A 14,589-nucleotide genomic window follows, 5' to 3' on the forward strand; every position below is an offset into this window, starting at 1 on the left:
AAATTAACTTAGCAGATACCTATTTAGCACTATGTGCAAGGCGTACTCAACACGTGAGAGTGACAGTAGACATAAATGTGTCTCTGCACTCTGTGACGCTGATGTTAGCTAGTTACGAGCTAGCCACGTTACAGTGTTTATCCCTAGGCAGGAACAGGGCCATTATGTGGGGAACTGGAAAGTGGGATAGGAGCAGAATCGCAGAGGGTACTAGAAGGAGAGGACTTCTGCTTTGTTTTTTTGTTTTGTTTTTGACAGCCATCCCCACAAGAGTGAGGTGAATCCTCACTATGGTCTGATTGGTCAGCAACTGTCGCGATTTCAAAGATGGTGTGTGTCTTTACCGAAATTCCTATTAAGGATCCTTTTGCCTCTTTAAAATTTGAGAGGTTTGCTATTGAATTACAAGGGCTTTGCTGTTTTGGATATTAATTCTCTGATCCATTGTATTGCTTGAAAATGCTGTTCCCTGTTCTGTGGGTTGCATTTTAATCTCACTTCTATATGTATATTTTTGTCGTGGCAGCTCAAGAATATTTTAAAAAGTATGTTTTGTCCATTTTTTTGATTTGAATCATGGGTGTGTGTTGGAACTGTTTAGAGACGGAGGTAAACTTCATGCGATCGTGATGTCAGTGGGGACAACAGGCTGCCTTTAGCAGGTGGGGATATCCAGCAGGCGCTATGAGCATGCAGTTTGTGGAAGAGGTGTGGATTTGTGGGGGCCATGGTTTGGGTGACATCACAAGAAAAGAGGGTACCCCATGGTCAGCAGCCAGACCTGGGATGTGCAGCAAGGAGGCCTGAGACCCCTGCCTCCTAGACACCCATCCGGCTTTGCCATTTGAATTAGGAAATTAGCTGTCTACACAGCCCAATTCCAACTGGCCTAGCACTTGTTCTGAAGCCCCGAGCTTAGCCTGAGGGACAGTGTGGAAAAGTGCAGCCTCTGTGGCCCTTGACTGACCTACTAGAGAAGCTTTCATGATTTTTCAGTTGACTTTTCCTGCCTCTTCATCGTTCCTCTCCTGAGTTCTCTCTGCTGAACATGCACAGAGCTTTATGATCAACCTAGTACAACTATTTACCCTATAACTACATCACACTATTTTCAAGGAGTCATGATGGCACACGAGAGCACTCAGGACATTTGTAGGTTCTAAGCAGATGTGGCTTTGTATATAAGGACCCTGGGTAGCCGTAGACTTTGGTACCTGCCCAGGCTGGAGGGTTGGGCAGAGAGGACATCCTGGAACCAATCGCCTGTGATGCCAAGAGACACTGAAATGTCCTCTAGGTTCATCCATGTGACAATACATGAAATTCTGATTTTAAGCCTATGTAGTATTTATCTGTGTATACACATTTTGGAGCTCCACCTGCTCCTTCATAGACATTTAGGTTGGTCCCATGTTTAGCTATCTTAGCTATCAGCAGTGCCACAGTGAGCACGTCAGTACATGTCTCTTCCACATACTGATTTCATTTTGTCTGGATAGATGCCCAGGAGTAGGGGAGCTCCACCGGATATTAGGTCTATTTTTAATTTCACTGAGGTGGGAGATTATTGGAAATGTAGGCAAGCCCGCAAGAAATGGCCCCACAGAACAGAGAGTAAATGTGGGAAGCAGGGTGAAGGAAAGACCCACACCCAGAAGGGGAACACGGGATGCTGAGAGACAGGGAGAGAGCTCCCTGCACGCTGCAGACACTGCCGCAATGTGCCCAGAGATAATCCTGACATGTCTCCTGCTGCATCCTTCTGGAACTTTTTCTTGCCTTCAATAAAACAGCAGCGCATAGGAACACATGGAGAGGGCCGAAAATAATACAGGCATGTGTTCAGAGACACAGTGGGCCCGGGAAAGACCTCCATACCTCCACACGACGGTCATGCAGGCTGAACCTGGCAAGGTTATCTGCAAGGCCTGCTCAGAGCTCCAGCAGTCTGAGCATCAGATCCCCACTTGCCTTTCCACATGGTCTGTGATGTGCTATGTGAGCTCCACCTGAGGTGGGCCAGTTTTATTCTAGAAAGGAAGCACTGGGCTGCATCTCAGTCCTCTTTCCGTCCTTAGGGCTTCCGGGCTTCCTTCATCCACTCATGCCCCCGAACCCCCGAGTGTGAGTGTGCGTTTGCACACCTGTGCACGTATGATGTATGAATGTGAGTGCTGGCATGCGTGTCAACATGAGTGAGAGTCTGAGGACAATCTCAGGTATTGGTCTCAGATTCTGCCTTGAGCCAGGGTCTCTTGTTAGTTGCTATCTTTACCACAGCAGTTGGCCTGTGAGCTTCCAGAGATTCTCCTGTCTTCCCTGGAAGCACTGGAACTAGTCAAGTGCCAACCTTGCCCTGCATTACATGGTCCTGGATTTGCTCAGGTCTTCATGCGTGCACAGCAAGCTCTTTGGCCACTGAGTCATCTCTCCAGACCTTCTTGTCCTTAATCTAGTCACTGAGTTTCTTAAAAACTTAAGTGAAATTCACAGGCTATGGTGAACCATTTTCAAGTGAGCAGTTGAGGGACATTTAGCACATTTCTTACGCCTTCTTCCATGATCACACCAGGAAGGTCCGTACTTACTTTCTCTGCTCCTTCAGCTCCCGTATCTGTTGTCTCCGATGTTGCCTGTTCTGGACATGAAGGTTCTCTTGTCCAGTCCCTTCACTGACTAATACTCCAGTATGAGAACAGATAGTTTTGTGAATCTGTTCATTAGCTGATGAGAATTTGGGTTTCCTCTATCTTTCATGGTTTTATGACTGATATGCCTCCATCTGTGTAGCTTATATGTATTCTCTTGTTTTATTGAGCATATTCCTAGGAGTGGGTCATGGGGTGCTTGAATCCAGTGAACATTTTTTTCAAGGTAGCTGCTATTGGCACTTTACATCTGGAAATGGTAATCCAGATGACCAGATCTTAGATCACAGCTGCTCTGCTTGGAACTTTCTGGAATTTCGTAGACACATTCAGAATCTGTGCTCTCTAGTTATTCCATAGCTAAATATGCCTGGGCAATTTATGAGCTGCGTCTTTCCACTACATTTTACCTGTTAATTAAATATTCCTTTTGGGTGGCGGTTGTGCATTTGACAGCAGCCTAGAAGAGATGAGAAACTACCCTAGTACACAATGCCTCTCTAACACCAGTAAATGGTAACATTACCCAACTCCTAAGTTTAACTGCCCATTTAAGCAACTACGACATATAAATACATACAAACTAAAACTAGAACTAGAGATTCTAACTAAAAAACATAAGGAAAACTCTCCGGAGGTTCAGCCCTCTGGCATTGTTTTACTGAGACCCCCATTTGAAGATGTATAATCTATACGCAGTTTTTTTTCTTGTTTGTTTTTTTTTTTTTTGGCTATTTGGTTGAGGCTCACCGTTAAGGAAATTGCTTATCTTTTGACAACTGACTTTTTACGACATTGGTATTTCATAAGCAGATCTGTAGTTACAGATGGTGTCTGAAGCGCCCAGGCGTGAACAGATCCAGTTTTGGGAGACTTTATATAAATTATATAATAAACATTATATAATTGTCTTGATGGCCTGTATTGCTAAAATTTAAAGTGTGCAGCAGTTAACAGGGAAGAAGCCCAATTCTGTGGCATTTTAAAGAATTTGAAGGTTAACTTATTCATAAACCCCCTCGTCTCCCTTTCCCACTTACATGTTCCTGTTTACGTACCAGGAACTCCAACCATTCTTCATGCCTCCTGTGGAAGTCACAATCCTCTCTGGAGACTTACTGTGATGCAGTTTTCTTTTAACTTTATGACAAAGGACACTGCTATATTCTCCTACCTAGTTTAACCAGAACTTGACATGATTTTGCTCCCCAAGGTTAGGCTACTTAAGAGGATCCGATTAACCAGTTGTAAATGCCTGCACGACCACCAGGCTCATATGTAATCCTACCATTAAACAGGTTGAGCAGCCTAGAGACCAGCTCCCCACCTCCACAAAAGAAACCAGCAAACTCCAAAGTTGTAAATCGCCTTATAAACAGAACGTTTATATAAACAAGTAGGTCTGAAATACCCAAGCTTTCCCTTAGAAACCTTTGGAAACCCCAAGGCGTTATGATCCTAATTCAAATAGACTTCACGTCAGTTCACCCAGTTTTAGTAGGAACTCTAACATCTACCAACCAGAACCTTATGCTAATTTCAACAGAATGAAGTATATCCCCTTAAGGTCCAAACCCAGACGTTAACTGAAACCTCGTGTCTGACAACGGAGCGGTGGGGAGAAACTCGAACGCCTCCAACGGACCGCAGGCCACCCGCAGATGCAGCCGTTGGACTCCCGTGAGCTCCCCAGGCGCCGCACAGGGATGCAGGGATTCAAGGAACGAGTCGGGAGGCCTCGCCCTTCCAGTAACTGGTGACAGCTCAGTGTACAGCACTTTCTAAAGAGGTTGTGGGTGGCTCTGAAAAGAGCCTTTGGTGTCCGTAAAGCTGCACTAACGACCAGCAGGGGCCTCACTTGCCCTTGGCCTTGTGGTGGCTCTCGGTCTTCTTGGGCAGCAGCACGGCCTGGATGTTGGGCAGGACGCCGCCCTGGGCGATGGTCACGCGGCCCAGCAGCTTGTTGAGTTCCTCGTCGTTGCGGATGGCCAGCTGCAGGTGGCGCGGGATAATTCGCGTCTTCTTATTGTCGCGGGCCGCATTGCCAGCCAGCTCCAGGATCTCGGCAGTCAGGTATTCCAGCACGGCCGCCAGGTACACCGGGGCACCAGCGCCCACCCGCTCGGAGTAATTACCCTTACGGAGAAGGCGGTGCACACGGCCCACTGGGAACTGTAGGCCAGCGCGGGAAGAGCGAGACTTCGCTTTCGCACGAGCTTTACCGCCCTGCTTGCCACGACCAGACATCTTCCACTGAAGACCAAAAGTACACGAAAAGAGAAAAATAAACCGGCAAAAACGAGTCCGTAAGGCCGAGCAAGCTCTTTTATATGATCAGGAGGGAGGCTAGACTGCGCCTTCCTATTGGATAAGAACAGGAACCAATCAGAAAAGAACGCGGAGCCACCCTAATTTGCATATGCCTTACCCGAGATGACGTAACGCGAAATTTTATTCAATCAAAGGGAGTGATGCCTGATTCTTCATTTGAATACAAGGCTTACAAATATACTTGCTTCAGGGGCGCTGGCATTTCTGTAGTGCCCCTAGACATTATGCCTGATCCCTCCAAATCTGCTCCAGCCCCCAAAAAAGGCTCCAAAAAGGCCGTCACCAAGGTGCAAAAAAAGGATGGCAAGAAACGCAAACGGGGCCGCAAGGAGAGCTACTCCATCTACGTGTACAAGGTGCTGAAGCAGGTGCATCCGGACACCGGCATCTCGTCCAAGGCCATGGGCATCATGAACTCCTTCGTCAACGACATCTTCGAGCGCATCGCCAGCGAGGCCTCCCGCCTGGCGCATTACAACAAACGCTCGACCATCACGTCCCGCGAGGTGCAGACGGCCGTGCGCCTGCTGCTGCCGGGGGAGCTGGCCAAGCATGCTGTGTCCGAGGGCACCAAGGCAGTCACCAAGTACACCAGCTCCAAGTGAGACGAGGCGAGGGTGCCCTCAATTCAAAGGCTCTTTTCAGAGCCACCCATACGGTCGTTAAAAGGGTCTTGAACACAGCATAGGTCTGATAATTGCTACACGCCTGAGGCGTTCCCTGACCCTGGGTGCGGCCAAGTCTGATTTTTGAGCGAGGAATGTGGGGATATGGCTGATTTGCTCTTCCTAAGAGTGAACGATAGCCGCGGGAGCAGGCAAGGGGCGTGGGTCCCCTTCCCAAGCCTGGAGCTTCGTTGACGAGATCATAGTGCAGTGTTAACTCTGGATGTGCGCCCCGCCCCCGCCCCCCTCCCCCCCGCGGCCTCTGAACCCGCGTTCCATTTAGTACCTTTTCTGGAATAGAGAGATGTCTTTATCCCCTGAAAATGGCCATTCTGACATATCAAGTCAATAAATTGCAGTTCGCTGGAAACGGGGCGGAGGCGGGGGCTGGGGGGAGGGGAGGTGCTGCACACCGCAATGCCTGCGTGCAGGAGCTAGGATGTAGCCAGCAGGAGCTGCCAGCAGCAGTTTCAGTGGGTTAGGGGATGGGGATGGGTGGTGAGAAAGAATTGCGATGTTTTGAGCAAGAGTTGTTCCTCAAAGCTGAGTTGTTTTCTATGAAGCATTAGTAAAAGAATATTCCACACTCAGCATTTATTTGGAGAACGCCATTTTTATCGGAGACGTTTGGGCAGGAAATCTTACCTGTGGAAAGAGCATCACTTTCCTTGGTTTGGCTTTTATTTATGAAAAGAGGATTCCTGATAACTATTTGGGCTGCTATGAGACATATCGAGAGTTATATGGTCACCAGCGGGGAATACTTTTTTACCAGGTTGTCAAAGGGAGCTCCTCTCCTCTGGACTCATGCTAACCGGCATTTAGGAGAGGGGATCTTCGCTGGAACTTCCTACAGCAGCTGCGCCACCTGCTTTCCAGCTTGGTCCACATAAAAGTGTTTTTGATGACATCATGTGTTTTAAAGTTAGCATATGAAGTATTTTTACCCTAAATTCAAGTAACTAATTTCAAAGATGCAAATGACAAAGCAGACTTTTTAAAATCATTTTTAAAACTATTCTTTAAAATACCTATTGCTTTATCAATTTAACACCAGAGTCAGGTCAAAATAATTCTTATAAATATATTCTTCCGGAGAATGTCTCTCTTATTTTCCTTCTGCTTCAAATTCTGCCAAGAGCAGTTATGTGTATATTATATTTAACTAATTGCTGCTTCCAGAATTGTCTTTTCAAATTTAAACATGCTGACCAAGTTATCTCAGTTTTTCTTTCTTTCTTTTGTTCTTGTTTGTTTGTTTGTTTTATTTTTTAAAGAGCACAGGGACAGTAGAGAATTATTTAGGACAGGAACCATTTACTTTTGGTAATTAGTGAAACTAGTCTTTCACTGAGGTTTGTTGGGAGGAGGGGTTGGCTGGATACTTGAACTTTGGACCTCAAGCCTTAGCCACGGTTCTCCACTGAGAGGCAGCACAGTCCTCTTCCGTCTGGCTGCGTGGATTATTATTATGCCAGATGTATTATTTCAAATACATTCCTGGGCATAAGCAGTCAGTGTGTGAGATACATCATTACTTTCATTTGGCATCTTTTAAAAAGATAGAAATAAGCACACAGTAAAGGAAGCCTTGTCATGACTGCCTTCCAGTACATTTGCTCCTTGGTTACGATGGAAAACATAAACCGTGATCCATCATCAGAAGCATCAGAAGGGAGGCCTGTCAACAGCTCTTTCACATTTTGTCTCTGTCTCTCTATTCTCTGTCTCTGTGTGTCTCTGTCTCTTACACACACATACAGAGACAGACAGATACACACACACAGAGACACACACACACACACACACACACACACACACAGAGAGAGAGAGAGAGAGAGAGAGAGAGAGAGAGAGAGAGAGTCAGAGTCAAGCAGTCGTGTAAGCTTTGCTGGTTTCGACTGCACTATGTAGACCGGACTCTGTCAGCATTGTTAATGGTCTCAAAAAAAACTTGAGAATTTGAAAGCTGGACACGGTTGCACACTCCTGTAATGGCAGCCGTTGGGAGGAGCAGAGGCAGGTGGGTCTTTGTGTGTTAAAGGCCCGTGTGATCTGCATATCAGGTTCTAGGCTAGCCAGAGCCACATGAGACCCTGTCACCAAATAAAACGCAGACAGGATTTGCACTCAAAAGGACAGAGTGTGATCCCCTGGGAGCTGATGTCAAGTGAGAGTCAAGGCCTTTGGCGCTTGCACTGCTACAGAGCTGTGTGGCCTCCCTGGTGCCAACTGTTCATTTTTTATTTATTTTATTTTTTTAATTTTACCTATGAGTTGTTTCTCCTGCATTTATGTGCAGCAAACCTGAGCAGAAGTTAGAAGAGGCGATCACAGGAAGGAGTCAGATCCCGTGGAACTGGTGTTGTAACGCCATCACGTGGGTGCTAGGGAATGAACCAAGGTTCTTTGCGATAGTGACACATATTCTTAACCCCAGAGCCATTTCTTCAGACCTAAGTATCCAATTTAAAAGGAGTATTTACAGTTGCTTCTTCTAGACCCAGTACAGTACAGACATGGTTTTAATACAATGAAATCTTTCCTTCTGGAAGAAAGGTGAACCTAAGCATTGTTTAGTATCAAGGGGAGGGGGAAAAAGCAATGAGCAAATCTAGCACACAATTCCCAAATGGAATTAATTCTCTAACAACACATTTATAGTTTTCAGTAATGCCATGGAACTGCTTCCTTTCTTTCTTTTCTACAAAAGCTGGAAGTTCAGAATAAGCTGCCCAGGTGTATTATTTTGGCAGCCACAGCTCAGAATGGGGGAAGATCTGTCCTTTTGTGTAGAATGTGAATATTAAGGAGTAGACAAAGAAATGTAGAAATTTGTCTCTGCTGTTGAGATTTTATAATGTAGAAAACTGAGAGCAACTGTATTCAAAATCAATGTCTCTAGCATCATGTTATGAAAGAATAAAGGAATGGTTAGGTGAAATTGAAAAATTGGAGAATGTAAGGAGGCTACAAAGAGATATTTGAGAATCTATAATCCTAAGAATTAGGACAATGCAAAGCGCTAGTTCTCTGGACCTGAAAAACTTAGTGTTAGTAATGTGTGTAGGGGGTGGTGGTGGTGGCGGTGGTGGCGGCAGAGGCGGCGGCAGTGGTGGCGGCAGTGGTGGTGGTGAGGGATTTGCAGGCGCACAGTCTGAAACAATGAGACAGTTATTTCCCACTCTTCGACTAGATGTTCAAAACCAATTTACTAATTATTAGGGAACCAACCAAGAATTTTGAGCGAGGATAAAAAAACTGTCTCTTTAAGAAGAAATTACCAATAGAAAGACTCTCCTTTCCTGTATGAGAGAGTAAGAGGTTAAATGTTGACAAATGAGTGGCTGTTGCTGAGGTGGTGTGAGGAGGAAGACCGCCATTGTTCATCAGAACCCGGGGCAGCTAGGAGTTCATGGAAGAGGGGCTTCTCCGACGTACAGCGAGGAACCAATGGTCTTTGAATTTTAGAGGAAGAATAGTTTGGACTATTCTTGCAAGCCTCATTCCTTTAATGCAACCTACACTGAATATACAACGTACGTAGCTTTTTGTTATTTTAAAGGTTCTAATTTTAAAGGATGTTTCACCATTTACTAGGGTTCTATTAATATATACACATCTCTATGTACATACGCATAAAATACCAGAATCTTCACCGGCGACATTGTTGCTTAATTAGGTAAGGTTGGAGAACAGGAGCTGTGCATCCCAGTCAAGCATTTTGAACAATACAATAGGATTTTGAGAATACAATAGAAGACCTGCTTAAACTGGTTTTGGCCAGATTTTAATCCTGGCAAGGGGAGAGAGCAAGATGGCTCCGACAGCATCAGCCCCGAGCGCACAGCACCCTTAGCCTCACACAGCACTCTGCAGGGGGAGGGGAATGGAGAGGGTGGGAGGAGGGGGAAATCTTGTTGCTGACATAGGCCCCCTCCCTCTAATCGCGCAATCCATGCCAAATTTCCCCAGGAGCCATCTATTAAACTACGTTCTCTGTGGCCAAAATTGAACCAAATTTATTAACGTATCATTATGAACAAGAGGTAATATCTCAGCCCTCCCTCCCCACCCCCGCCTCCATCCCAATGTTCATCAAGTGAATGACAATCTTAGTCAGGTAGCAACGCTCCTTTTTTGAGCTTGGAAGGGTGGCTCTGAAAAGAGCCTTTGGGTTGGGGGCGCTCTCGCCGCGCCTCACTTGGAGCTGGTGTACTTGGTGACTGCCTTGGTGCCCTCGGACACAGCATGCTTGGCCAGCTCCCCCGGCAGCAGCAGGCGCACGGCCGTCTGCACCTCGCGGGACGTGATGGTCGAGCGCTTGTTGTAATGCGCCAGGCGGGAGGCCTCGCTGGCGATGCGCTCGAAGATGTCGTTGACGAAGGAGTTCATGATGCCCATGGCCTTGGACGAGATGCCGGTGTCCGGATGCACCTGCTTCAGCACCTTGTACACGTAGATGGAGTAGCTCTCCTTGCGGCCCCGTTTGCGTTTCTTGCCATCCTTTTTCTGTGCCTTGGTGATGGCTTTCTTGGAGCCTTTCTTCGGGGCGGGAGTGGAGCGGGAAGGCTCCGGCATCCTGCTGCACTGGCTGCACCCAGACGAACAGGGATACGGTGAAGGCAGGGTTATTTGTCATCTTTATATTTAAATGAGGCTCCAAAGCACCCTCATCTGATTGGGCAAACATAAAATGTTGTAACTAGGTGACCCCGCTCCTTCTTTCCTATTGGACAGTATCCCAACCAATCCGAAAGTGCATTGGCTGAGCAAGCTCAGGTGTCTAATCTTTGTCTGAACCCTTTGTTTTAACGTGGACGATTTAGCGTCTCCTCGACTGAGGATGTGTCTGTGAAGGAACAATGCAGCTGGGTCTGTCTGGTCCTTGTGCTAAATCGCCAGCCATTTCTTTTTCGCCCTCAGCTAAGGAGGGAGAAGCTTGCTGCCTGCTTAGAGGAGGAAATGACAGCTTCGACTTTTATTTGTTTCCCGTCAGTCTCCATCCAGGGGAAACAAAAGCAAACACATTTCTACGAGGATTCATGACCAAATTCCAACCGTACATTGGGAAATCTGAAAACAAACTAAGGTTGTTTCACTGGAAGTGTGTGACTGGGTAGACTTCCATTTGGAGAAAGGTCTGATACTTGGGACGCCCATCATGTCTGGAGTTGAGGCTAAGGCATAATGTTAGTGATGGGTACCGCATTGACAGGACGCAGCAGGTTAGGGAGGTTACGGTGCACTACCGCGCGTGCGCCATCCCCCGCCCCGCCCTGTCACCGCACGGTACTGAGAGAAAAGAAAAAAACTGTACGTTCTCATGGCTCACATTTCAGCATCACTTGGCGAGCTGCCTTTATGAAAGCAAACTGTTAATATCCTACCTCCATAGATGCTGAGTCAGGATCTGCATATTACTGATTGACAAATCCTGGTCTGAGCTGCTATACCTGGGGCAGGCAATCTACTCCCTTTGCATCTCCATTTCTTCTTGTGATGATATAATGCCTGTTAGATGCTGTGAATTCATGTGCGTGAAGAGGTTGGCAAGGTGCCCTGCGCATACTTGTGCATAATTTCTATGAGCTTTTTTCACGTCGACACGCAGTCTTTTTTTTTTTTTTTTAATCTCTCACAGAGAGAATTGTAACCTCCCACACAGAGATGTGGCTGTCGCTCCGGCGTTTTCAGGGTGAAAGATAATTTGGCACTTGGCAGATGCCCAGCCAATGCTTGGTGAAAGAACAAAACCTGGAAGCCCATTCCCCTGGCGGCTGGTGCCTTGGATATCTTAATGCTGGGCATCATGAATTCGGTTGTCAACAACCTATTCTTGGTTATCAGCAAGAGAAAATGCGTTCAAAGCAATATTGTAAGACAAAACAAAAACGATTTAGACCTTGGCGATGGTGGCACACACCTTTAATCCAAGCACAGGAGTGACATGGTGTGGAGGGGTGCAGATGCAGGCAGATCTCAGAGTTTGAGGCCAGCCTGGTCTACAGAGGAGTTCCAGGACAGCCAGGGCTACACAGAAACCATGTCTCAAAAAACAAGAACAGCAAGCAAGCAAATAGAGAAAAATCACTTGTGGGGGGGGGGCATGTTGGGTATCAACCGTCCTATACACTTAATGTAAAGAAACCTTGGGCTAAAATTTGCAACTACTGAGAGTCAAAAAGTTAATGTTACAAATATCTACAAATTAGAGAAAATTTACAAATTGTTTAAGAATATGAATATTAAAGGGAAATTTGAAACAAACACTACTATCAAACTAACATAAAAGAGATGCTCATGAAAACAACGGCAAACGTTTCACCTACTAAAATCGCAGTGGCCTGAGCTGCCCAGTGCACAGGAGAATACTGCCCTACACTGCAAAAACGCTGAGGAAATGTAAAAAGAATACCAAGATTCTCTGCACTATGCCAGAAACCCCACTGTTGTCGTCTCCCAAAGTAGTAACAACCACGTTTGCAAGCAAAAGTGAACATTCAGTTTCATAAATAGTATGTGTAAAAAAATGTGTATATATATAAAAGAGATGAGGCCCAACCATGAAGACATATAGCAGAATCAATTGGGGTTCCCTTTTACAATGAAGTTTGCTATTGTTACTGTTAAGGTCTCTAGTGGGCAGGCAGTGCTGGCACATGCTTTTAATTCCAGCACTTGGGAGGCAGTGCAGGGAGATCTGAGTTTGAGGCCAGCCTGGTCTACAGAGCGAGTTCCAGGACAGCTGGTGCTACACCAATAAACCCATCTCAAAAAGCCAAAAAAACCAAACCAAACAAACCAAACCAAAACAACAAAAAAGGACAAGGCCTCTGCATCCAGGCTCGCATTTCTGATGGTCTTGGGTCCTCCTCCAGTGGCTGAGATAACAGCTAACCACACCCAGCTCACTAAATGATGTTTAACAAGTGGAATTAATATGAAGCAAAACTTAATAGTCAGTACGACTGCATGAAGTGTCTCTTGAAGTGACATTGACATCTAAGTCACTTTCTATCCACCTCGGCGGTATGTTGCTGTGTGTCTACACTGTGTTCAGAGTGGACAAAACCCTGTCTCTCTCCCTCACTCCAAGGCCGCATTGCGGTGGTGACTCATCTATGGAGCTGGGGTGATCCTGAATAAAGGTGTCCTGTTTAACAGGTCATTTAACGTGGTTAAAAACAAACAAACACCCATACCCACTGGATCTGGAATTGTATAAAGTATAGAAGTTGTCAGAGTGGCAATGACTTCCTGTCCTTAACGGCCTGGAGGGAAATGTGGAGGGGTAAAGCAGAGAGGGTGTGAAGGAAGGGTCAACTTACTCATAAACCAATTAGTATTCAGTCACAAAAGACTCCAGAACCATGAGCTTTCATGGAGCCCACGGAAACCTTAAAGAATGCGTGCAAGGGCCGGGCGGTGGTGGCCCTTACACGCCATCCAAGCACTCTGGGAGGCAGAGGCAGGTGGATTTCTGAGTTTGAGGCCAGCCTGGTCTACAGAGTTGAGTTCTAGGACAGCCGCCAGGGCTACACAGAGAAACTCTGTCTCGAAAAAACCAAATAAAAAAAAAAGAATGCTTGTAAGGGACTGGGTCAGCTAGATACAGTTTGAGCTTAATATTAATATGCCTCAGGCCCCAGTAACACACACACACACACACACACTCATATTACTTGTACATGAAGACCTTGCCAACAAGTGCCTGTCTAATCCCAGACTGGTGCCACTTTTGCTATTGGTAATTTTGGCCAAAGATTATTGTTTAAAAGTATCTTGCACATTCCTCCTCATTTGTGTCTTTAAAAGCAAGCAAATAAAGAACAACAACAACAACAACAACAACAACAAACTATTACCTCACTCCAGCTTCTTTGACTGTACTCCCTTTGGGCCACAGATTCCCAGGGTAGCACTTGGCTCTTCCATGGCAGCATCCTGTTATTGATAAAGCAATATCATTGTTCTGGAGAACCCCTGTTGTTACTGGACCAACATGATGGTTACAGGTGAAACACTGGCAAACTGGAGGGTTTTGTTTGTGAGATGGAAGGGAGGAGAGGAGAAAGGGTTGGTAAAGGGAAAGGAAAGAAGGAAGGAAGGAAGGGAGGAAGGAAGGAAGAAAGGAAGGAAGGAAGGAAGTAGAGCCCAGGAGAACGGAAGACAAGAACGTGAGAGTGGAAGGCCACCAGAGATAGCTCAATGGATGTAAGGCACCAAGCGCCAAGCCCTAAAGGCTGGATGGAGCCCAGTGTTAGTGTCCATACTGTGGAAGGAGAGCAGGGATTCCTACAGGTCGCCCTCTAACCACCAATAAAGGCACACAACACGAAGCAAAATGTAACTCTGAAAAATTAAGAGAAGAAAATGAAAAGGGAATGTCTGGGAAGCAATAGCTCCCATTTCAGCCATACTTGGGGTTGACAGCAAAGGGGATGTTGAAATCTTTTGTTTTGTTCCTGCCTTTTTTTTTTCTTTACTGGCTTTAAAGCCCAGGGCCTGGCACTGGTGGCTCTCAGTCCACATGTGGTGTTAATAAGCACCTTGACATCCTGGATTTGTTTGTTCTGCTCTGCATACATTCTTTTCTACCATGAGCAGGCTCTCACCCAACCACGAAGCTGGGTTCTTTTAAAAATTTCCACAATTAATACAAGTGACACACTGTCATGGCTAATATATGACATGCCCTTTTTGGGAAGAGGGTCCCGGAAAGAGGCTGATAGTTGGAGGAGCAGTTAACACTTGGCATCTGGGCTCTAGTGGGATAAAGGGGTTGCAAAATATGGAGGGCACGCTTACAGGCTTGCTTCCCTTCGAGGTTGAACCTTTGACTTTGGGACTGCAGGAGTGGGTAGCAGACATTGTGTTGAGCTTGGGTCCTCTCCTCTCATGAAACTAGGAATGAGATTTCGTGGTCCTTTGTCCTCTGCAGT

The 14,589-nt window shown here is 46.1% G+C and overlaps 3 protein-coding genes across 3 annotated transcripts; 1 reads left to right on the top strand and 2 right to left on the bottom strand.

Annotated features, from left to right (window-relative positions):
* Positions 1-4,005: 4,005 nt before the first annotated feature.
* On the bottom strand, positions 4,006-4,969 carry LOC127693371 (histone H2A type 3). The gene has a single exon (XM_052194158.1). It carries the CDS (start codon positions 4,893-4,895, stop codon positions 4,503-4,505), a length of 393 nt encoding a protein of 130 aa, XP_052050118.1. The 5' UTR covers positions 4,896-4,969; the 3' UTR covers positions 4,006-4,502.
* Positions 4,918-6,773, top strand: LOC127693369 (histone H2B type 3-B). The gene has a single exon (XM_052194156.1). It carries the CDS (start codon positions 5,120-5,122, stop codon positions 5,582-5,584), a length of 465 nt encoding a protein of 154 aa, XP_052050116.1. The 5' UTR covers positions 4,918-5,119; the 3' UTR covers positions 5,585-6,773.
* Positions 6,774-9,757: 2,984 nt separating this feature from the next.
* LOC127693373 (H2B.U histone 2) lies at positions 9,758-10,268 on the bottom strand. The gene has a single exon (XM_052194166.1). It carries the CDS (start codon positions 10,223-10,225, stop codon positions 9,845-9,847), a length of 381 nt encoding a protein of 126 aa, XP_052050126.1. The 5' UTR covers positions 10,226-10,268; the 3' UTR covers positions 9,758-9,844.
* Positions 10,269-14,589: the final 4,321 nt, after the last annotated feature.

Source organism: Apodemus sylvaticus, chromosome 10 (assembly GCF_947179515.1).
Source record: "Apodemus sylvaticus chromosome 10, mApoSyl1.1, whole genome shotgun sequence".
NCBI lineage: Eukaryota > Metazoa > Chordata > Mammalia > Rodentia > Muridae > Apodemus > Apodemus sylvaticus.

What these genes read in the sequence shown, in the direction of transcription:
- LOC127693369 (XM_052194156.1), top strand. Translation starts at nt 5,120, where the DNA reads ATGCCTGATTCTTCATTTGAATACAAGGCTTACAAATATACTTGCTTC.
- LOC127693373 (XM_052194166.1), bottom strand. Translation starts at nt 10,225, where the DNA reads ATGCCGGAGCCTTCCCGCTCCACTCCCGCCCCGAAGAAAGGCTCCAAG.
- LOC127693371 (XM_052194158.1), bottom strand. Translation starts at nt 4,895, where the DNA reads ATGTCTGGTCGTGGCAAGCAGGGCGGTAAAGCTCGTGCGAAAGCGAAG.